General features: G+C 40.3%; 1 protein-coding gene across 1 annotated transcript in view; it reads right to left on the bottom strand.

Moving 5' to 3' along the window:
• BRF1 (BRF1 general transcription factor IIIB subunit) overlaps window positions 1-24,054 on the bottom strand; it is a 175,394-nt gene that overhangs the window by 61,595 nt on the left and 89,745 nt on the right. The window contains exons 8-11 of the mRNA XM_013129164.3: window positions 13,524-13,650; window positions 11,940-11,979; window positions 11,758-11,850; window positions 10,798-11,076 (exon numbers count right to left, since the gene is read on the bottom strand). Of these exons, the coding sequence (XP_012984618.1) occupies window positions 10,798-11,076; window positions 11,758-11,850; window positions 11,940-11,979; window positions 13,524-13,650 (539 nt within the window). The remainder of the gene's footprint in view (window positions 1-10,797; window positions 11,077-11,757; window positions 11,851-11,939; window positions 11,980-13,523; window positions 13,651-24,054) is intronic.

The following is a 24,054-nucleotide window of genomic DNA, read 5'->3' as shown; positions in this document are numbered from 1 at the left end:
ATTGCTTCACAGGCCTTACCATAAAAATTGTTTGCAATGAAAGCACAATAAAGAATCTCTCAATTTTATTGCTCCCAGTGATATTCTACCCACTTTGTGTGTACACCAACTGTAGTCTTTCAAGTACAATACTGCTTCATATTAGTACCTGTTTAAATTACTTGCCCACAAACATCATTCCATGTTCAAAATGCCTCACTATTAAATTTTCTGCTTCAGTCAAAGGACTTCAAGAGTTTCTATCAAGCTCTCAGGCAAGAAAGTTTCATGCAAGCTTTCTGAAAATCAAGATAAAGCAGTAAACTTTAAATTTAAAAGAAGGGTTTTTGAGGAGAGAATTCAGAATGCCTTTTTGAATTCCCTCTCCACCTTGTTAAATCAAACTTCTTCATTGCTCTGAGATTTCTAAGTGTTGCATTTCTGGAGTTGAACTCAAGCATCAACCTTACTCCCTCCACAAAGAACCTGCATATAAAATGATTCTGGGCAACAGCATCTCTGAAACTGCCCATTCCAAGTCACTGATGGATCATTAAACCTGTCCAGCACTGATACCTCAGTGCAAGTACAAATGCTGCTCTCCATGTTCAAACACACGTTCTTTGCTGCCACAAAGACATGGTGCAAAGTGCTCCTCCAACCCCAGCTGAACTGGAGGAGCTGGTTTCTGCCCCCAGAGACTCAGCCCCACATCCCTTCCCTCCACAGCACATATTGCCTCCCTCCTGCCTGCTGCTGTACCAGGCAAGGCATCATTGCTTAGCATGCATCTGCCAAAATGACCCTCTTATTAAAAACAGCTTCATGAGCCTGCGACATTTTTGACAGACCCAGGTGAGGGAGGCAACTACATGTGTACTAATGCCAGCAGATAGGAGGGGAATGAGACAGTAAGGCAAGACACTTAACCTCAACCAACAGAGCATCCACAGTACCACATCCCAACACACCTGTATATTCACATTCACACAGTGCAGTATAAACCCGGGCTTTTATCTTTGCTTTTGAGGAAGAATAGGAGTTTCATATTAGTTCTACAGAAGCTACAAAGCCATGAGACATGGTATCAGCATGGAAAGCAATACTCATACTGAGCATCCCAAAAACTATGGCTTTGAAGTGCAAAAGAGAGACTTTATGGAAAAGCAACTTCTCACTGAAGTACGTTTTATTAAATGAAAAACACTGCCAGCATACAATACCACCACCAGTGACACAATTTCATGTTGATACAGACGTTACTGCATCTCAATACATTACTTCAATGTAGATTTGCAGGAATTACCTTTAGCAGGAAATTAGCAAGGACCATTAAGCATAACTTCCAAAAACCAGTCATTTGCCTTATTCCTATATAAGTGTTAATTATTTGGTCACAGAGAACTGTTTTACTTCCTTCCCATCTGTGAGTACATGGTGGCCTCCCCACTGTAACTGGATCAAATGTGGGATTTAACTAACAAATTTGCTGAAAAACGATATTCCTTTCACCCACTGTACAGCTGTTTACTTCTGGTTTCTGCATTTATACCTACCCCAAGAGCCTTGTTTCTTGCTCCAGATTTCTTTGCATGTACTGTTTTACAGCATTATTTACTCTCTCCCATTTCATACTCATTCCCTCATTTCTACTACACAGTTGTAAATGTCCAGGTCTTTTGTCACAGAAAACAACTTCTACAGTCTCAGGTGCACACATACATTTCTACATGAAAGCTGAGCCTGACCTTAAACTGCTGACTTTAAAAATAAAGTATTTTCTGCTTCCCCTCAGCAAAACTTGACTGCAAAAAATCCCAAGGGTTAACTCATTGCAATTTCCCACTAATTTCTGGGTACCCCCACACACAGCCTGCCTGCATCTCTTCCTCTGACTGCTTCAGACAAAAATAATGATTTTTGTTATTAATAACCAACCCAAACTTGTTCTTATCTGCCAGTTTCTACAGCTTTGCACCACTGTAATTAATGAACACTGAAAACTCTAAACACAGTTTTTTCAGCCCTACTGAATGCATTCTAGTGAGTGCATATGAAAAAAATTAAATTATAAAGCTGAAAACTACAGTAGCTTCATGTTGACGGGTCACTCTGACTGCAGGTCACAGCAGACTATATTTGGCTGCTTTGATTGTAATTGCTTACAGGATAAAAAATAAACAGCAATTATCCCATTGTCACACAAGAAAAGAGACTTAATAAATGAACCAATCCTAAAGTAACTTTGAAAAACAAATTATTTCAAAAGCAATCAGAAGTAGTAAAATTCCAAAATTGTTTTTAATTGCCAGCAGTGTCAACATTATTCCTCTATTGGATAATACATCCATTTTAGTTAGGAAAGTATTCAGCAAACCAAAAATGCTATGCTACAATTATACAAGACTAAACTCATTACTGTTTTCATCAACAGTCTGTAATGCCTTATCTGAAATACCTAATTACAAGGGCCATCTATCAAGGCATAGTGCAGCCCATGCATCTTGACTACTCTGACAGTCCCGCCGATTTCAGACCCACAAACAAAACAGATGAAGTGTGTAGGGGTGTGATGATGTTAATCCTTAAGAGGATACAGGAATTAATTTTCAAACTAAATTCAAACTACTGAATAAAACAAAACAACAAACTGCTACACAGACATATTAAGACCTTACAGAATTGGCACTCCACTCAAAGGGTGGATTTTCAGTTTGCAGCATTGCCTGTACAGCTGAACCTCTGCCATAAAAAGAATAAAGTACTAAATGGAGGATTATTTTAGATTTTTCAGAAGATGCAAGACGAATGTGAAGTGGTCAGGATCCACTACAGCACTGCACATGGATTTATTATCCATCATATTAAACCCAAAGTAGCTAAGCCTTGCAAAATCTCTCTGTGCTGTATTTCCTCTTTCCAAGGGCAAGTTTGTGGCTCCTTGACCTAGGTTAATAAGTCTTTATTCTCAATAACAACTGAGACCATGAAGACTCCTTGAACTGAACCCAGGCCTCCACTCCTGACATTTTAGATACTGTGATGAATTGCTCAAATAACATCCCCTGAGCAGATAGCTTTCCACGCAAATTACAAATTTAACATCCTCTCTGTAGCCTCCACGTATTTCATTTTCCACAACTCTCTAATGAACAATTTCAGCTTTCAGTCGAGTTTTTTGGTGAAAGACTTTCTTACTTTTTGGCAGAAGAGTAGGACAGGAATGTCCGTTTCTTCTGCAAACTGGCCACCTAACTAAATAACAGTGAGGATTAATGGGCTCAAATTCTGGCAGGTGCAGAGAAGGAAGTATCATATACTTCTCATACTACAAGAGAGTTATTCAGGTTTTTTAACCAGGTTTCCTGTGTATCTCCCACACAGAGAACCAGCATCTTTTTAGATGCTAGAGAGTGCACATAGGAGAAAACCTTGAAAAGAAGCCCGAACAGAAACAAAACCTTAGACCGGCACCTACAAATGCTAAGGCATCTAAGTCAACCATGAAATACAACCCTCCCTTAGTATTTGAGGAACAACTGTTTTCATAATTCTGCTATTTAGCTACAGGAAAAGGACCACTTCTAAAGCTCCATCTGAGCTTCTCCTCTTCTTCCTCCTTGCCCACACCATGCTCCTGGACATTTCAACCTCCTTAAGCCTAAGTAGAGCAGGCAGCAGACCTGGATTTCCCCTCAATACAAGGGAAAATAATGCATAAAACCATGCTGGAGCTGATTGCTTCTCCTTGCTCCATCAAAAAGAAGTATCAATGCCACAGCACACATTTCAATTATCAGCACACAGAATGACACACCAGAGCCCCTGTTCAGCATGTTCAACATCTTTTCCCAGCCACATCTCTGAACCAGAGACCCAGCCCTGCTGCCACCTCCTTCTCCAAAGAGCCAGCAGCCAGCTGAAGCATCAAGAGAGGTGAAAGCAGGTTTTATGCCTTTTTCCCTCAAGCAAAGGAGGATGAGGCCTTAAGTGGTTGATTAGCGTCAAAGAGCAATGTGAGGCTTTTACACTACTCAAACTGAAAATAAAGCTGAGTTTCCATACACTTTTATTGGAGGAATTCAAGGCAGAAAAGATACGTTGCCCACTGCCTACTCAGCTGGTGGAATGAGGCACGAGTCAGGCAAAAAAAGGAAAATTCAAGCCTGGAAAAGCTTTCAAGATTGCAGAACATATTCCACTCCAGACCAGAATTTTATGAAACTGAAAGTAGGAAAACAGAAGGAAAAAGACAAAAAGGAGAAGAAGAAGAAGGACAAGGACGGGAAGAAGGGCAGAAAGAGTTCCTTCTCTGAAACAGGGTAACATGACAGCCACGTTGGTCAGCCAGGGGCTAAGGGCACTCATTCACGGTGGACACAGCCAAGAAAGATCTGCTCCATTTGGCTGAGGAGCCTGAACCCCACTCTCCAGTACCTTTCTCCTGACTACAGCACCCATTACTCTGGGGCAGTTCTTTTTGGCCAAGACTTCTGAGAGAAACAACACACATTTTCCTATAAGGAGTGTCTGTATTGATAAAACAATCCTTTGGAAAGTTCTGAAAAAAAATCTAAAAATGTATTCATGTGATTCAGCTTATGCTTTCACTCAAGTTTATCTCCCTGAGGGCTCTAATAAGCTGCAGGTTTCTCGCCAAAACTCCTCTCTAGATTTGTTTGGAAATCTTTCAGCCAAACTGTATGATTAGTTTTCATCCCTTAACCTTCCCAGTTACTCATGGCATGAATATGGAACGAGTTTATATCATTCCTATCCTTTAATGAAATGCAAAGATCCTTCATGAAAAAAATGTGTACACAGATTTTGGAGTAGTACATGCACATGCAATACTCACGAGTGACATACATAGTCAAGGGAGAAAATCATGTAATCTGTAATTCATACCCAAGACTCCAGGTATCAAAAAACTGCATTCAAAGCAGCTGGTGGTCTCCTATTACCATGCTGGCTGCAGCAAGCTCTTCACATCTCATTAACAGCATAATGAAGGCTCAATCAGGGATAGTCTATCAAGACTACCAAACACAGAGGCTAGATTGGAAAGATTAGTTAGTACCAAGATTTTTATTGCTTAGATCTCAACATTGGGAAAGAGCTAGTCCTGTAACAGAAAATATTTCTCAGTAAGCACTGATCGGAAGGCATCACACAAGGAAGGTGGCACCAAGCACATCATACACGCTGCTCATTTCCACAGGTGGGCCTTAAAACTACGAAAGAAACAGCAGCAATGAAGTCAGAGCCAAAAGAAGAGCAAGCAGGATGGGGACACGCATGCTTGCACTGATGGCCAAGTGTATTTTGCATATGTAACACAATTAGCACTAAACTCAGCAGCTATATTTCTCATGTATGCAGTAATTACGATGTAATAAGGCTTCATAATGTTCTAATTACGGATTGTATCTTTTTGTATACTTTTATATGCACATATATATTTTTATATTTCCAAGCAGTTGGCACTGATGTACGAAGATAAAATCTGAGGAAGAGAGATGGATGCTAAAAAAAGCAGCCAGTACACAGAGGGGGTCAATACCCATCTGTATGTAAGCAGTAAGCTTGCCCTCTGCCATGCAGCAATCCGAGCTGGGATACCGAATGGGGTGGACAACTCTCCCTGGCTTTTACCAACCATTTTCAGCCTGTGGACCCTTAAACATCCTTCTACAGCAGCTCAAACCCTGCTGGAAATCTCACATTTCTGCAAACTTTCATGCCCCCAGCCTTGCCAGCACTGGTCACCTGCTGCTGCCAAGAAAAAGGGGGTATCATATACACATAAGTTTTTCCCCTCTGGGTGAGGGAGCTGAGATGAGTCACAGAGGGATCAGGGAAGCCTCAAAGCCAGGATGAAGTATGAAGTGGAAGCTGGCAGCTGTGGAGGATGAAATTCAGAGGAAGAGGAAGATCCTGGAGGATGATCCCGTCCCTGTCTCATGTAACTTCATCTCCAGCCACTTTTCACATTCTAGTTCAGTAATAAATTGAAAAGCACTGCTACAAGGGGACGACAACTATCCAATCAATGAACACTGCCTGCCTGGGGTCTTTAACATCCACAGAAATCAATGGCAGAATCTCTCAACCTCAGCCCATGTCAGATTATACTTGCAGCAGTAACGGAGGCATAAATACAAGGAGCAAGAAATGAGCAAACTATTAATTGTGAACAAACACAAAACCTTTCTTATGTATTCTTTATGAAATTAGCAGTGAATGCAGTTTGCTGGGTGCCTAACCAAGCACAAGATGGTACATGCACAGTGATTTCTCACTGCAAAGCACTATTTACTTTCATGAGGACATGCAGGAGCAAGTTACCAGCCACTTCACACACATTATTTGAAACTACTGCCCTAAATGACTGTATGTGAATTTTGATTCAAAACAAAAACTAAAAAAAAAATCCAAGCAAACCAAACCCCCAAATCAGGTCTCAAATACTACATGGATTACAAAGGGAAAGTTATATAAGTCAGTAACTTTCACCCTATATTTTACGATTACAGAATCATAGAATCAGCTAGGTTGAAAACGACCTGTAAGCCCATCAAGTCTAACCATTACCCCAGAACTGCCAAGACCACCAGTAAAGCATGTCACTGAGGGCCTCATCTACATGGGTTTTGAACACTCCCAGAGATGGTGATTCCACCACTGCCCTGGGCAGACTGTTCCAATGTCTGAGCATCCCTTTGGTGAATAAAATGTTCCCAATATCCAAGCTAAACCTACCTGGTGCAGCTTGAGGCCATTACCTCTTGTCCTATCTCTTGTTACTTGGGAGACCAACCCCTACCTCACTACAACCTCCTTTTCAGGTAGTTGCAGAGAGCGATAAGGTTTCCCCTGAGCCTTCTCCAGAGTGAAAAAAAACCAGTTCCCTCAGCTGCTCTTCATCAGACTTGGGTTTAGGCCCTTCAACAGCTCTGTTGCCCTTTTCTGGACCCACTCCAGCACCTCAATGTCTCTTGTAGTGAGTGGCCCAGAACTGAATACAGTATTCAAGGTGGAGCCTCACAAGATTATCTATGTTATTATCAGATCTTTTTCACTTTTAGCTCTGTTTAAAATTTACTTCTAAAGTTTAAGTTTATGATTTTTGCTTTATGTTTCAAGAAGAGATGAACTGGCAATGTACAGCTTAGCAGCATGGCATGGGAAGGATAGGGTAAAAGCCAGAAACCATTGGAAGCACAGAAACACTAAGAAAGATGATAAATTAATTGAAATGGCATAAAAGGAACATAAAAAACCCTCCAAATGGGAAATTTTACACCAAAGAATGTTATTTCTTGAAGACACGGTCATGATACTTGACTGTGGCAGACTCCTAAAGGAAACAGTGGCCTGTTTCAAGGAATTGTAGAACCAGAAAGAGTACACAGATCATGGAGAGGATGCTGGGATACTGCATGGCCAGGAAAATGGACAGACTGATGTACCTGATCTCCATCTCTGAAACTGAGATCTCGTTATAAAGCACTTTTATAATTAAGAATAAGAAAGAAGCAGTTTGCAAAGACTGAAAGAGACTGCAGTTTAAATATCTCTGCAAATTAAGACACTTTGTAGGAAAAACACCAGTCAAATGTAGTGTTTATTCGAAGCACTTTACTGCCTCAGACTCATTAATCTGGTACCTTACAAGCTCTCTTTATAATGCAAATTTGCTAAAATACTATGTTTTACATAAAATATTCATATAGTCAAGCCCACACTGCTCAAACACCAATTGTAAGTGGACCAAAATACACTAAATTTTTCTTAATACTTGGGCTCTGAACCTCAGCCTTATCTGCATAAGCAGTCTGTGAGAAACATTCTGCTGCTGCTGCAGCCACTGCAGCACAAAGGTTCAAGATTTCCCAAAGCAGCTGATGTAAGCTATTATAAACTGAATTACCATATGCAAAAGCCAGAAGAAAAGACTTTATATAAGGTACCTAGAGCAGAGGTTTTTCTGAGGAAGAAAGATCATTACAGAGAGGAGAGGAGACACCTTGCATTTAAGGAGACCAAACATTGCACATACTGCACCTGCTTGCTGAGGTCCTACTTAATAGCCACCTGCTCAACAAACAGCGTATCGCCATGAGGGTTTTCTGGGAATCCTCACCATGTAGCACCAGGCATGCTACTTGCAACTGCTGCACTGAGTGGACATAATGCATCCACCCAACAATGCTTGGAGCCCAACAGGAGATACAAAATCTTCCTGCCCAAAGTCTACAGCCAAACATGACTCAGATGGTCCACACAGTGGAAGATGACTCAGGGCTGGAAAGGGCTGAGGGAAGGGAAAGGGTCCTGGTTTATGACTTACACAGCTGTGGAGAAGGACCAAAACATCCCCTTAAGCATACAGTGTTAAGATGACTCTCTCACATCTCCAATGGACTTAGGTGTTGGAATAAGAAATACCATAGCAAACCTATGGCCAGCTGAGATTCACAATATAAATTGCATTAAACCAAATTCAAACACACAGGATAAATGCAGAAAATTTTATGATCTTTTCCTCCTCCCTCCACAAGTACCAATTACTTATGTTTCAAAATAATCTAAAATTGTGCCATCTCAAACTCTGAGCAACCTCACTCATCCTGTATTTAGTTTTAAAAACTGCCCTTTCTTTTTTAGACTCAAAGAAGACTTGGAAGAAACCTGGAAACTGATTTTTATAACTACACAAGTTGGTCTGATAGAAGAAGATACTATCTCCAGGTACAAGGTTTTCCAGATTTACCCAGAGCTATGAGGCAGAACTCAAGACGTTGCCAAAGTGACAGCAAGATCTACACTGGTTTTCATTGTGGTTCAGAGCTAAACTGCAAAGGTGACGGAGGCATCTTAACAAGAGGGTTTCTTTACTCTGTGTAATAACATGCCAGCTGCAAGCCAGGTATACTCCCAGCCTGTCTGCTAGACCTGGTTCCCAACCATTCAAAACACATTGAGGCTCCATTACTGCTCCTGAACCCAGACGCCTTCTCAAAGGAAACCAGGTCCTCAGTGGGGACACACTGTGATGCACCCACACCACACAGGCACCATGAGGCAATGGCTCGGAGACTGAGAACTGCACCCCAGCATGACCACCCCACAGTAGGGACATAACCTTAACATGAAACTTTTCAATAATTAAAATAAATTAGCAGAGTCACTGGCAAGGGAAAAAAAAGAGAAAGGGGAAAAGTTTGGGGCGGGATCAACCATCAAAACAAACCCAAAACATTAACTCAGCATATCAGCTTCACAACATGTGAAGAAAATAAGTACTTGTTCAAACACCTGCACTGATTAGAAGAGAAGGAGCATACTGAAACTGATTTGGTTTTGAAATTCAGTTCATTTGGCACATCCTCCACTTCTGAAAGAAAACAAACAGCAAAGGGAGACAAGCCATAGCATGAGCAGCCATGCACTCTCCTGCCCCCCTGCTTCAGCCCAACTCAGAGGAACATACCTGGCTGTACCAGCTTAGTTTCATCTTTAAACATGGTCCTCAGCCTGTCCATTAAAATGGTCAATAGCGATGTCAGCTGAGAAATGTCCATCACTGGAAACTCATTTTCACAGGTCATTGGTTAGCCAGACAACAACAGCTTCTAGCCATTACTGACCTCACTTTGACATGAATTGCTGATTTCCAGGAGAAAGACGAGCCATGAGCTACCCATTTTCCTAATCATAATTAATCCAAAACCAAAACCACTCATCTGTTTCTGTAAGATTTCGTTCATACAAAATATAAATGTGCAATCAACCTGCAAAGTTTCTGGAATGTGAACACTAACTTCATAAGAATCCGAATGCATTCAGTTCATTTACTGAGGCAGGGAGTGCCTTATTAGAAGTAGGTGCTGTTGAACAGAAATTCACATCAGAACAGTTTGGATAACAAAACATTCTGCTGCATTGACCCCCAAGTAAGCTGACAAAACAGATTCACACAGGTGTGCCTTATGACGGAAAAATTAACTGTGATAAAGAATAAAATGCCTTTCAGATATGTTCCATTCTCGAAGTCATCAAGATGCAAAATTATAAAAAATGCCATCTCCATACAACTCAAGCACACAGGAGAAAAAGAAAACAAACCTGCCTGGCTCTTTGCAGTAGTGTCTGCTTTAATGGCTCTGGCAAAATTGTCTTCCTTAGCTGATCAACCCTGCTCCCACTGTAACACTCAGAGTAATATGATACACATAGATCTGAGTTTTTTAAGAAAAATGGAGCAAACCCAGCACAACACACACCAAAAAAGCATACAAACAGTTATCCCCTCTTACAAACATTTTAAATACTTGTCATTTGCAAAGTTTCTCAATCAGCGAGACAGACTGCATCATGTTTGACTCCAGTAAAACGTCTCCTGAGAGTGTCTGCCTTGATCTAAAATTCTTACATTTGGGTTTTAATTTCCATTCATATTTGCAGGAATCTGCTTCCTTTGGTTTCTTAATTGAGACTGTATGGCTTGAAATATACCCACCAGCCATCATATAACTGCAAATCTACTTGTATAAGAGATACACACTCTCAGGCTTTAGAAAATAATTAAGCATTCCAGATGTTCCTGAAGTTTCCTGAGGAGCAGATGCCAATGACCAACATCAGCAATCAAGACCACTGGTCACACCCAGCCTCACAGCTCCTTTACCTCGATGTTACAGTGATTCGCAGAATTGGTCTCACAGTAACCATCAAGATACATGGAAATTACACAACAAACCCACAACTGGCTGTGTGTGTCCCGTTTCCACTCTGAGCTGATCCCCTACTCACCAGGTTCTCGGTCCTTAGTGGATATGCACTCTTTTATAGACTCTGTTATGCCAAGACTAGCTGCAGTGGGGAGTGGGCCAAGCAAGGATTCCAGTGCAGGTGGTCTTACAAGAATTTCATTTCCATTTGTGCATTTCTCATCTTCATTTTTTCTTACTCTATCATTCTCATGAAGTTCATTATAGAAGTCCTTGTTTAAGTGATTAGCAGCTGCTTCCAGTTCCTCATCTTCTGCATCCTCCTCTGCAAGAGTACTAGACGTATTATCTTCTATAGAATCTGTAAGGAAAAAAAACAAACCAACCAACAGATCATACCATCTGTTACAGAAAATAAAGGGAGGTGATCACATAAAGAATGAAAACTTTTGGAGAAAATCTACAGAAGAAATACACAATATTTTAGTACAATGTATGAATACATGGAGTGTTCAGATGCTCTTCAAATTCATTACCTTGGCTATTATTTTTGTGAATACAGTCATCATGTAAAACAGAAGTACTGTGTTATCAAATTATGGCAGGTAAAAGGGCTTTGGGAGAGAAGCTGGCCACTTACTGGTATAATCAAAAAGAGCAATAGCCAGTCCAACGTGCACAAAGCGCTTCCTTCGCTTAGTCAACTGAGGGGTTCAGTGACAGAAGGGTCCCAATATTGGTCCACTGCACTCTCAGTGATGAAAAGGAACATTTTCAGATGCCAGTGCCAAGCTCATAGTGCACCAAGAAAAAAACATGACTGAAATCATTAATGAACTGTCATTGTAATGAATAATGCAGTTGCTTTGAAGACCGATAAATGAACCAGCTGACTTGCAGAGAGAACCCCAATGCAATGGAGAACTTGTACTACACAAGCATATATATGATCACATTTATCACAATAAAGTTCATACACATAAGACTGCCTGCAGGATCCAAACCCATTACTATTATCAGTCACAAGACTTTACAGACTTACCATCTTTAGTGTAATTTGCAAATACGCCTTTTGCTTTTGGTCTACTGCTTTCTAATTCAATCTCTATTTCATCTTGATAGCTCGATATTTCACCTGTGGTATTGAAATAAAAGTAAAACTCAGCAATCACTGATGTAATTTTGAATAAATGAGTGATATGTTACACTAAACACAATTTATACCTTCAAAATCCTCCAGCTTTTTTGATAGCGCCTTCTCAAGCTGAAATGAAAATAAAGAAAATAAACATGACATTAGTATAAGCCCCCACAAGTTTGTACTGTTTGCAAACCCTATATATGTAGAGAGAATGGTAGGGTATTTTAAAAGCAATGAGCAGGTTTTGAACCTCAACTCAAATTACTTTGTGGTGTCAGAGAGGTAAGACAGACAAGTTTCAAAATACCGACCAATTTCAAATGTTATCTTACCCATCTCAAAAGGAGCCTTCACTCTGGCAAACTGAAATAAAAAGTCCCATTCTTCAGCAGCCAGATCTATGACTGTGCCTATAGATGTAAGCAAGTGCAAGGACAGCACTGAAATTTCAGTGCCTAGGCCAGACACAGCACACAGGCAATGACAGTGAAGACCTACAGCAACTATCAGGCTCTTGAGAACATCATAAACACACCTACAGACCTTTAAATGATGGCATATATGGAGCAGTAAAAACAAAAACCTTAAAAAAAATAAATGTAAGAACAGGCTATGTCTGTAGTAAAATCTTCTCCTCTGGTGCCAGCTTTAGGTCATGCTTTGTAAAGAAATTAAGCCACATGAGAACTTATCTCTGTGGAAGCAGGTGTTGTACCACAAAAAAACCCAGAAGCCTCATTAAAGCAATTGGGTTATTGTCTTCATATGTGTTTTAAAAAAAAAAGAAGTTATATGTAATGGCACTTCCCCAACAGTTTCTGATCCAATTACAAAGCTTACTCCTTTGCAACCCCAATCCTTGCTAACCGGGGTAGAAAGGTGCATTCAGCATATAAAAGGGAAATGGACATTAGGATATTAGGTGGATATTATAGTGGATATTAGGACAGCTACTCAAGATCTCCACACCACCGTCTCAGCTGAACTTGTCACATGAGAACCTCCTGTTTTGTGAGGATGAAAAGATTTGGTGCTTTGGTAGAAGGTCAAAGCACAAGGGAAACATACATACAGCAGGAAAGCAAGCACAAGGAGGTAACAGTGCTTAGTGTAACTGCATCAGCTTGCAAATGGGAAAGCATCTAGGCAGAGTGTGCTGAGCCTTCACCTACAGTAAGTACAGCAGTCATGGGCTCAGCACCAAACACTGGTAGCTGCACAACACAGAAGCTCAGCTGGTGCTCATTTACTCGGCCACCCAGACATCCCAGTCTGACTAACAAGAGCAGTGATTCTGTACTTCCCACAGCAGCTGGCTAAGACAGCAGGCATACTTTGATCACTCATCAGGGGATATTTAAAGGTACATCTGAAGCTACAAATCTGAAAAAGCATGCCTCCCTGGAGGAGTGAGAAAAAATTATATATATATATATAAACTGGAAGCTGTCCCTATGTCAGTAAAACAAAAAAATATCCTTTAGTTAATGGGTATCGTATGCACTAACGTTCACCCTTCTCTTAAGAACCTCAAAATAAATGTAACTAAGCCTTATCAAAGGCTGGTCAGTTAGGAATTAGAATATACTGATTCAAAAAGGAATATACAGAAGCAGAAGAGAGAAGAGAGGTAGAAGAGAGGAGAGAGCATCCGGTTCAGAATTCACCTGCTGTATCTTCAGCTTTCTTTGACCAGCTGTAAACGAAGGAGGATCACATTCTCCTTCCAAGTCAATCTTCATAAACTCATCTATGGTTAACTGACTTGTTGGTGTATCTTCAAACTCTGTCAACCTACCAAAGCATACAACGCATTAATATGACAACTTTATGAACACTTTTAAAAGCGATAAAGTTTGTTAAACTGCTAAGTTACAGAATAAACATGTCATCCTGAGAAACTATGGCTCAAATACAGACTACATTAAAACTGAAGTGACACTACTTGTTTCATCTGCTGCAACAAAAGTCTCTTTTCATATCACAAATTGGCTTTTGATTTATTAACAATATGTTACACACTTTTTAAGACTGATTAGAAATACTGCAGATCAGAAATATGGTCAATTAAGTACAGACTGACAAAACCAAGACAAGAAATGCAGCTCATTTCTCCTGTCTTGCTGCTTTTGTTATCAGCAGCATCAACGAAACAGATTTCAAAACTAAAATATCTGCCATCATAGTTTAGGAGTATGCTCAAAAATATTGCTAACAAAAATATGTTAGCATGATTAATTTATACTAAGCAAATGTTAAGGTAACATATCTTCAGCAGACTAGAAGAGGGACAAGAATGAACCTTCCTAGGACACACAGAAGCAGTAATAAAATAGAGGGATCATCCGCACATAGCACAAATAGAATATATGAATATGTATAGTTTACAATAATAAACTTTTGTTTAATGTTCACATGTTAAAAGTTCCTACCTATGGGAGAGAGAACACTAGCTGCACAGGGAATTGCCATGAAAGCAGCTGAGTCTCTCAAAGGAACTGAATATTAAATGAGACTCCACTGTCATAACTTCATCCACAAATTCCAGCATTTTATACAGGTGGTTAACAATGAACACATCCATTTTACAGATGGAGAAAGTGAGACAAAAGGTTAAGCACAAAGGCAGATCAGGAAATATCTGGCAGAATGCTGTTCTGACAGAAAGTGCCCTTTTAATAATATCAACATTTTCCATGGGAAAACAGCAATGATAGGTCTGCAGCTGCTTCACTGGAATATTCCCATCTTCCAGAGGAAGCAAAGCTGACAACAGCTTCCATCTGCAAAGCTAGGAAACTGAAAAGGGTGATTCAGTACTTCCATCACAGGACCTTTCAGCATTTCTCCTCCTGTGAAATGCGGTCACAGTTTTCTTCTCTACTTCTAATTGCAAACAAAGTTCCTTCCAAAGAAGAAACTTTCTCTAAGACAGAAATCTAGTCTCCAAACAACTCCAGGGACAAACTCAAGAGCCCAGGGCCACACTCTCTCCTTGTATCCTCATCAGTACCTTTATTTCCTTTTTTGTAAACTGAGGAGCAAGGCAAGACATCCCCCTGCAAAGGGATGCAGACATGCCATAACTTCAGGACACTTTAAATGGAAGCACCCTGCTCCCAGACCACAGGTTACAGGCCCACAAAACATGCAAGGAGAGATGGGCACCTCTATGTAAAACGAACAACCAAAAGCACACTGTGCCCACTCATGGGTGTGCCAGTCAGAATTAGCACTGCTGAGAAGAAAGCCTCTGAAACCTAGTCTCACTTTTGGAGTTCAGGCATCTCCACAAAGCCCCAAATTAGCCATGCATTTGAGAGCAACTGACAGCCCAAATCCTTCCCTCAGAGTACCAGGGACCAGCTCCCTCCTCCTCTTTTGGATCAAATCAGAAAGGAGAAGAGGATGCTATTCACAGCAGCAGCACTCAGCTTTTAATTAACAGACTAGAAATCCTTCCCAGTGTTACGGGGCTTCCAGTGTGCATTACCCACCTTCCAGAAGGGAGCCTCATCTATCAGGCTAGAAGGAAAACCTGGCTAGAGCACTGTTACTGTTATTTTAATTCAGGATTTACTTAATGCCAAACCCATGTATTATTTTAGGAGCATGCATCTTCTCAGTCACCATCATTAAACTACAGTCATCCATCTCTCCCTGGTATGAATCATGCATTCACAGGTAGTCCCACTTCAGCAAGACTTTTCCTCCCAGCCAGCCTCACCTCGTTACAGTATTAATTCTCCTCCCACTGTAAAGAGCCAACATGCACTTTGGCAAAGTCACCCAGTTTGTTTATCCCACGCTTACTAACTCTGAGATGAGCAGCCAGACTCTGAACCCAGCCAAAATGGCACAACCCTGGGCACGCAGAACTAGCAGCAAAACCAGTTGCTCATGAAGCAAGGCTGGGGACAAGATGACCATGCTTGGGGTTCAGCACCTAACCCCATGCACATCTCCTCAAAGACACCTGAGGCTCTGTCTGCCCCTATCCTTGTCCACCATGTCATGTGGCTCACGTCACATACCCTGCCCCCATCAGACGTTCGTTATCCCACATGTGAGCCAATGTGCAAGCAGCTGGCATGACCTGCAACTCAAGCACCAGCTTCAGCCCTGAGCTAAACCAGCAGCACAGGTCTCTCCCAAGGCCTTCAGTGCATCCGCACCAGGACAAGCACACCTATGTCATGTTTGCTGGTGGTGCTTCCAGGGAGCTCAAACCAACAGCACAGCACAGTTCAACCATCCAACCCAGCCACAAGCATTCAGTCCTGTGCCCATGCCCTCTTCTTCGTCACTCCTCAGCCAAGCCAAACGGGTTGAGGGCTGCATGCCCATGGTGAGGGCTGCCAGTGTTATGCTGTACGCACAGGCCAGTGGCAAGCTCAAATTTAGAGCAGCACATTATTTATTCACTTCTCACTGGTCTTACCCACAAAGCTCAAACCATCCTCCAGAAATGAAGAACCATCCCTGAGTCAGGATCACAGCTCTGTGGGAGAGCAAGCTATTCACTCATTTTTCTCCTTTAACTCGATATAAATAAATACCTGTGTTTGCCAACCACTTGCCTGCCTCAACATTTTACATTGGCTGATATCCTGTCTACATATTTTAAAACATTTCTTTAACTTTATCCAGTGTTTGGACACATGCCACCAAGGCAACAAACTGATGCACGCAGCAGTATACGCCGCACAAAACAAGGTAGTATTAGTTCTGCAGCTAAGAAAAACTGACACAACCTCAATTATAAACACAGTAACTTCAGGGGTGAGGGAGTGCCTGCAAGAAAACAAATAGCTACGGGCTATTTTTCAAGTCTCCCCCAAAAAATTATACTTGCTTTGCACTTTTGTTCATCTAAAAAAATCTAGCAAGAGTTGCCATTTCAAGTTTTGCACAGAAGGAGGAAAATAAACAGATACCCACATTAAGATATTACATCCTTGGCACAAATTCAAAAAGGCTCTAAAAGTTGAAATTTGGCAGACAAGTATTTTCTATTTATAGTCAAAGCAGAACAACCGCTACAGCTCAGGCTAAAATTCAACTTCCAGTATAAACCCTCCTCTTACAGTTTCCCAGAGCAAACTCTTTCAAGCAAATTCCTTTGGGAGAAAAGTTTTTCCAGAGCTTGATGTCATCTGCCCCTAACCCCAACCCTTTATTTTTTTTATAAAGAAAAATTTCCACAGCTTTTATTTCATCCGTTTATGGACAAAACCACACCTCACCGTCTGATAAAGCACTTTTGTGTACAAAACAGTAAAGCGATTCTGTTCACACTTAATTTAGCTCCCAATAAGGGAAAATGGGTCAGTCATTTTGAAGTTCCAAGCAGTGGTTTTTTTTACTTGGTTTTGTTTCAGGGATACCATCCAGTGCAGACTTATGAATCCAGTCTACAGCCAAGGGAATAAAAAAGACTCCTGTGTGCAGCTAGCTGCCCGGGTTTAATGTTTAAGTGAAATTCTGCAGCAGTGGGGCATGACAAAGCACGTAGAAGAACAAGGTCTTCTGAAGTCCGATTCACAAACGCTTCTGGAGTCCAAGTTCAAAGTCCAAGAGGAACTTCTAAGGAGAGACCATTTAGGAAAAGCCATGGCATCCTCCTATGTATACACAATCAGTATCTAGCTCTAGAAAGCACCAGCATAAAGCAGAGGTATCTTGTGCTGGGCCTCTGTAGAGAAGAGCAAACAAATTATAACTTCAGAGACAACTGTGTTTTTAAAGAGCAAACGTAAAATTTAGACTGAGCAGTCAGCCTTTAAGCTACCTGCTGTGAGAGGTCTTTTTACAAGTATTAAAAATATTTTATTAATGGATTAAAAAAATACTAAGCTGAATATTGGTGCATTGATAGCAGGAATACATAAAAAAACTGCAAGATAAGCTGGTGGTGGTAATTAAGTTCCCCTGATTTTTCTCACATTAAGAATATAATCTAAACCCTAAATTACATGTTATCTACATGATCTTAGCTGCCGTATCAATCACAAATACTCTAGTAATAGATCAGCTGATTTGACAACTCCAGCACTTGGAAACTCTGGAAAAGTGCAGGATTTATGGGATTTATATCTTAATGAAGTATCAAAATATTGCAGTACATTCCCACTGTGTCCAGTGGTGCCTATCACTCTAAACATGTGCACTCGCTCAGAGGAGTGAAGTTCAGAATTTGCACTGATGTGGCAGACCATTGCTGTTTCTTAAACTACACATTTACCAGTCTATTGCATCACCCTCCTCTCCCACCTTTTTCCAAGCCATACAATGTTTACTCGTGAACTATTTATGGAAGCATGTAAGCACATACCCTGAAAGTGATACTTAGAACATATATCAGAAACAGTTATTAAATGCTTCCTAAATGACATTAAAAATGTTTTCCAGTATTCACCAGTATGTAAATAAACAGAAGTATAATCTCCTTAGATATAATAATTGTACATATATAATTTTACATGTACTTTCAGCAATATAAAGGGTATTTTTAAAGCCTGTATGAAGGAGTATCTCATTACTAAAGCTAAGGAAAAAAAATCAGAGGTGATCCAGTTAGTGTGGTTTTACAACTTACAAATTATCACCTGGGCTGTGCTAAATTAGTCTGCCTGTGTTCCTGGCCCAATGCAACTGTAAAGAGAAGTATTTTCACTTAAAAAACTTCCATGGTGTACTACATTAATGCATTTCACCTCTTTCTGCAATGGACTAAGAGCATACACAGTCATCTCCTGCAAATCAACTTGGTGACATAATCTATGGTGCTCATTTGCTGGCAAATCTCAGTCACTCTTCTAAGTACTAAAAAAAGGGCACATTGAAAGATTTATTGTACCAAGCAAAAGCACCCTTTAGAATTAGTTGCTTTTACTTGCTTACACCAAAACAGAGATTTCAAATTGTCACAAATTAATTAGCATAATTTTTAAGCCCATATTCTGCAAGCGATTACATGTGGTTAACTCAGGTTATCACTTGTGCTCATGTTCAGCCCACCAACGATTCCACCAACAGATCTCCCTGCCATTCCAAAAGTCCATCAGTCTAAATCCTTGGAATTTTTTGTTCTTGGCTTTTTTCAGTGGTTCCCCCCTGCCCCAGTTCAAGTGCTCACACCATGCTAATGCAACAAAATGCTTTAGCATTCCTTAAAATTTTGTTTCATTAGCATGGTTCCTCCACTGTGGTCTGTCAAAAACACTTTATGATGTCCCAGAAAACAGAAGTAGAGTGCTGTTTAATTTCTTAACAGCCACTCAGATGAAGAAAGTCAAACACAAGGAAAGCTGTTTACAAAATCTAAGCCCAAGTTAGTGCTGATTATTGTTTCAAAAGTAAAACACTAAATAATTCTAAAATGACATTTTAAGTATGAAATATGAAAATATTTTTAGGTATCTAACTAATGTCTTAGCTTTCTAGCTGTATAGAAGCCAGATTTATAAAAATGAACATTGCCTGTGAAATTGGATTCCTCAAAAATAAAACTTTTTTCATTAAACCAGACAATCCAACTTACAAAGGTACACAGTGCCAATCTGCGTGGATCAAGCTGTATTTTATTCACCATACTAGAAAGATTTCTAGAAGTCACCTAAGCCACTTGAAATTATTTAACTGGAGACATAAAATATTCCTGTATTTACTTTCTTAGCTTATCATAAGAGCAGCCAGTGAGGGAGCTCCAGGGCTGCTGAGCTGAGATCAGAGCAGACACACCACAAGCTCCTTTACATGAAGTAACCTTCCCAGTTCTCTGAAAGCTTCATATCACACTTCAGCCAAGAGTAGTTACAGCTCTGACATACTGAGCATCCTCCACCCTTCTCCATGCTCACAATACCTTAGGTAAATAGCTCTCACTTATTCATCATATACCTTTCACAGGATTTTAGAACAGCTTTACTTGGATCACAGCTGAACACAAGAGTTCTTCACACCCTTCCCTTTCCGTTGATACAGCTTGATAGTTTGGAAAACATAACCTCACAGCCACCTAGCAATTACACATGCCCCTGTCACCTTCTCTTCCCATCCTGACACTGGACTCATGTACCATAGAATACCACATTGGAAGGGACCTCAAGGATCATCTGGTCCAACTTTTCTTGACAAAGTATGACCTAAATGTCCCAGCACCCTGTCCAGTTGAGTCTTGAAAGCGTCCACTACTGGGGAATCCACCGGTCCCTGGGAAGATGATTCCAATGCCTGATTGTTCTCACTGTGAAACATTTTCCTCTTGTGTCCAAAGGGTATCTTCCTGGGAGTAACCTGTGCCCATTACCCCTGGGTTTTTTTCCATGCAACCTCTTGTAAAAAGAGTCTCCATCTTCTTTATGGCCACCCTTTAAATACTGGAACATGGTGATAAGTTTTCCCAAGCCTTCACAAGCCTTCCCAAGCTCAGTTCCTTCAGCCTTTCATCACATGGCTTCCCAGTCCTTTGGTCATCTCTGTGGCCCTCCTCTGTACACTCTCCAGCCTGTTCCCATCTTTTTTGTACAGCAGGGACAAAAATTGAACCCAGTATTCCAGGTGTGGCCTCACAACTACTGAATAGTGCAGGATAATGACTTCTTTACCTCTGCTGGTGATGCCTTGCTGATGCAACCCAGCATCCTGTTGTCTTTCTCTGCAACAGCAGAACACTGTTCAATCACTGATTCACCATGACCCCCAGGTCCCTTTCCACAGAGCTGCTCCCCAGCCTGTGCTGCACTCTTGGATTGTGCTTACCCAGGTGCAAGACCTTACGCCTATCCTTGTTGACCTTCATCAGGTTCTTGTAAGCCCACTCTTCCAGCAAAAGAAGGTCTTCCCACAGGGTGGCTCTCCCTTCCAAAGCCTCCACTTCCCCACTCAGTTTGGTATCATGACAAACTTCATCGGGGTACATTTGATCCCATCATTCAGTATTGATGTGCTCCTTGCTTTGCCTGCACTCACACCCAGCTCGAGACTGCACTGGCAGCTTGGACATGAAGTTTATGCGAGCTATATATTGCAGAAATGAAAATAAGAAGAGCTGCAGGTAATACATTCATCTTTGCATGATTCTTTAATTTTTCCAGAAAAAAAAACCTAAGCAGTCATTGAAAGAATCCCCAGGATATGAGCAAAGGACCCCGTTTATGAAGGTCCCCATAGCATATCCAACTGGTAAATGGCATTGCTTCGTAACAAGTCTTGTATTTCTTCTTCAAAAATGCTATTTAGCTATGAGAAAAAACATTCACCCCAAAAATGAACCCTTTAAACCCATTCTGGCCTTTCATTCCAATTCCTACTAATTGAAGCTTCACTTCATCTGAAGTTCACCACAAATAGGTTTTTCAACAGACAGTACTTTATGGACTGAAAACAAGTATTTTTTTAATGTAAAAAGCAGCTCAATTTAAAGATAAAGACAGTAAGCCAAAGAACTAAAATTCAAGTGTTAACAAAGATAAGCTGATTTTATTTTTATTGAAGAAGTGCCTAAGATCTTCAAACACTCTTATATAATGTACAATGGACAAATATCACAAAAATTATTCTTACTGCAGATAAGGCAGAATTAGTATGCAGAGAAAGTGTGCAACAAGTGAATAAACAGATGAAGGGGTAGAGAATGTAAAGGTTAAAAAGGCAGTAGTGAACACAGGTGCATTGAACACAGGCACAAATGTGAGGATTAAACTAAATAATAGGGTTGGGATGCTTAAAAGTTAATTTCTGCTACCTCCACAGATGATGACACATAAAATAACAATTTGACTAATCAGTTAATATTTATACAGTACTTTGAATGTATAAAGTGATATATAAGTTAATCTCATTTCAATTAGACTGAAAAATGAGATAGAACTATCAGTGCATTTATTAATATTTAATACATTCACTTTCAACAACAGCAACAATCTTTACATTTTAATTGTGTGCTTCAAAACATACAGTGAGAAGGCGCTGTGAAGCAAGTACGAAGTTTTCTTACCAAGATCCTACCAAAATGCATAGCATATTAAAAACAAACACACACTTTTTAAAAATCAAACAGATGGTTAAATTAAGAACTCTTGATTCAAAGATGAGTGACAGAATGGGTCCATGGGCCATGCTTTGTTTCTTTTTCCTTCCAAAACAGATTCCTTTTATGATCAGGTCACTCATTTTTATGACCTGAAGGTATGTCACATTTTTGTGAACCTCCTCCTAAGAGCTACTCCTCTGGTACACAGTAGTGGAAGAGGCAATAGATTACAGCCACACAGGCTTTGGTGCTCTCCAGCTGATGGGCAACAGGGTGAAATAATCCCTTTTTACAGTCACAACAGCTGCATGTAACAGGATTAGAAATAGTGCCCTTTCTTGCCAAGGGCTGCCACCCCTTGCTGAGGATCTTCCCAAAACAGGAAGACAACCTGAGCTTTCTTTAAAAGCATTACTCCTGCACCCTCAAGCAAGCCATGGACAAACACAGACCCTGTCCCCCAGTCTGCTGGGCTGCCTCTAAAGGGCAGCAGAAGCACATCACATCAGTGCTGCCCCTTGCCTTGCAGATTCCTTCTATGGAAGTCCATTAGCACCAGAACCAAATCTGGTTTCCAACACAGTTTCCTGGACTTTCCCAGGAGCCATGTAGCCAGCTGGGAGCTAAATCAAACCATACTCCAGAACCTGTGGGCTGAAGTTTCAGCATTATCTGGACTCCAATTTGGTTTCACTTAAAGAGCTGTCAGGACAAAGCCATCAGCAGTGAACTCAGCACCAACATCATCCATTAACAAGCATTCACCTAACTATACTCAACACCTTCACAATACACAAAGCACAGGTAGCTCTTTCCAAACAGAAGTAACTGTAGTAATAATTCAAAGGAAATAAAACTGTACAAAGTGAGAAGCAAATAAATCTTTAAGAATATGAAAAAAGCTCTTATTAATTTAAACCACTTCTACTCAATGGCATTTTGAGAGGAATTCTTGAAAGAAGAGGAAAAAAACCTGGAGTGCAGGAAGAGTTATTCAAAGGTATTTTTTTTTATTTGCCTTCATTAAATACTATATAACGTGCTCTTATTTGAAAAACATCAATCAAATTTATAGATTCATGATAAATAGTTGTAATTATAGCTGCCTGAAAATAATTCAGCTGTCACGTTTACCCTGTCAAAGTAAATAACACTGTCATTTTGGTTGACATGTGTGACTTGAGTAAACATTTCAAAGCAAGAATTTTGAAGTAAGATCTCTTCGCTTGAAACAATTGTTCAAATTAATTTTCCTTCCAACTCTAATTTATTATGCTTATTTTTTTTTGTAAGAACAAACTCTACCTATTTAGCCAAAGCATCTTGAAGTAGATTGTGGGTGCATAAATCATTAATCATACAAATTGCACACTGAAACACATGACCTGCAGGCCAGAGAAAAAAAGCGGCATTTGTAATTCTCCATCCTTATACTTGTCGTACCCTGAAGCACTTCTAACACTTAAAATTTTTCCCTGTACCACCCATGCATGGTAGGGAAATACTACCATTCCCGTTCCACAGATGAAGATCTGGAGCAAAAATGTTTTTCACAATTAAGAAGTGAATATTATTAAGAGGTATCTGACTCAGCTGGATATGCTTAAGCTAGTCTCTGTGAGGTGGAAAGAATGAGAGACACAAAGGGAGCTTTCTAAAGACAGGCCTTGGAGGAACAAACTTCAGAAGATATTGGTGGTACAGAAAACTCCAACTGGGGCAACAGAAAGCAGGGTATTTCAGTTAGGCTGGTTTTTACTCACACTATGGGGAAAGAAAATGTTGCAATTTTTCAAAGCTAAAATGAGGGGAACCTCAAAGATACCTGGGAAATTCCCAATTTCAGGCTCACATTCTGCTAATAATTCCATTTCAGACCTCTTCAGTGAACTTACCGTTAAACTCACTGCAATGTCTTCTCTTTATTAGCAGTGTAAAACCATCAAAAATTAATACTTCAGCAAAATATTTTGAAAAGCTCTGTTCAGTAACAGTTAAAGGACAAGACTTCCCAGCACTGGACTCTGGATTTATGAAGTAAAATCTTTATGAAGTAAAAAGGAGAAAAAATTCCCACAGTACTCCCTCAGCTTTGAGAATCAATCATTTCTTCCGAGGACATGACAATGCTGTTAACATTTCTGACCCAACTTTCTTTGTCT

Source organism: Melopsittacus undulatus, chromosome 4 (genome assembly GCF_012275295.1).
Source record: "Melopsittacus undulatus isolate bMelUnd1 chromosome 4, bMelUnd1.mat.Z, whole genome shotgun sequence".
Taxonomy (NCBI): Eukaryota; Metazoa; Chordata; class Aves; order Psittaciformes; family Psittaculidae; genus Melopsittacus; species Melopsittacus undulatus.
Note: the sequence above shows the minus strand (reverse complement) of the source record. Positions and strands in the feature narration are given on the sequence as shown.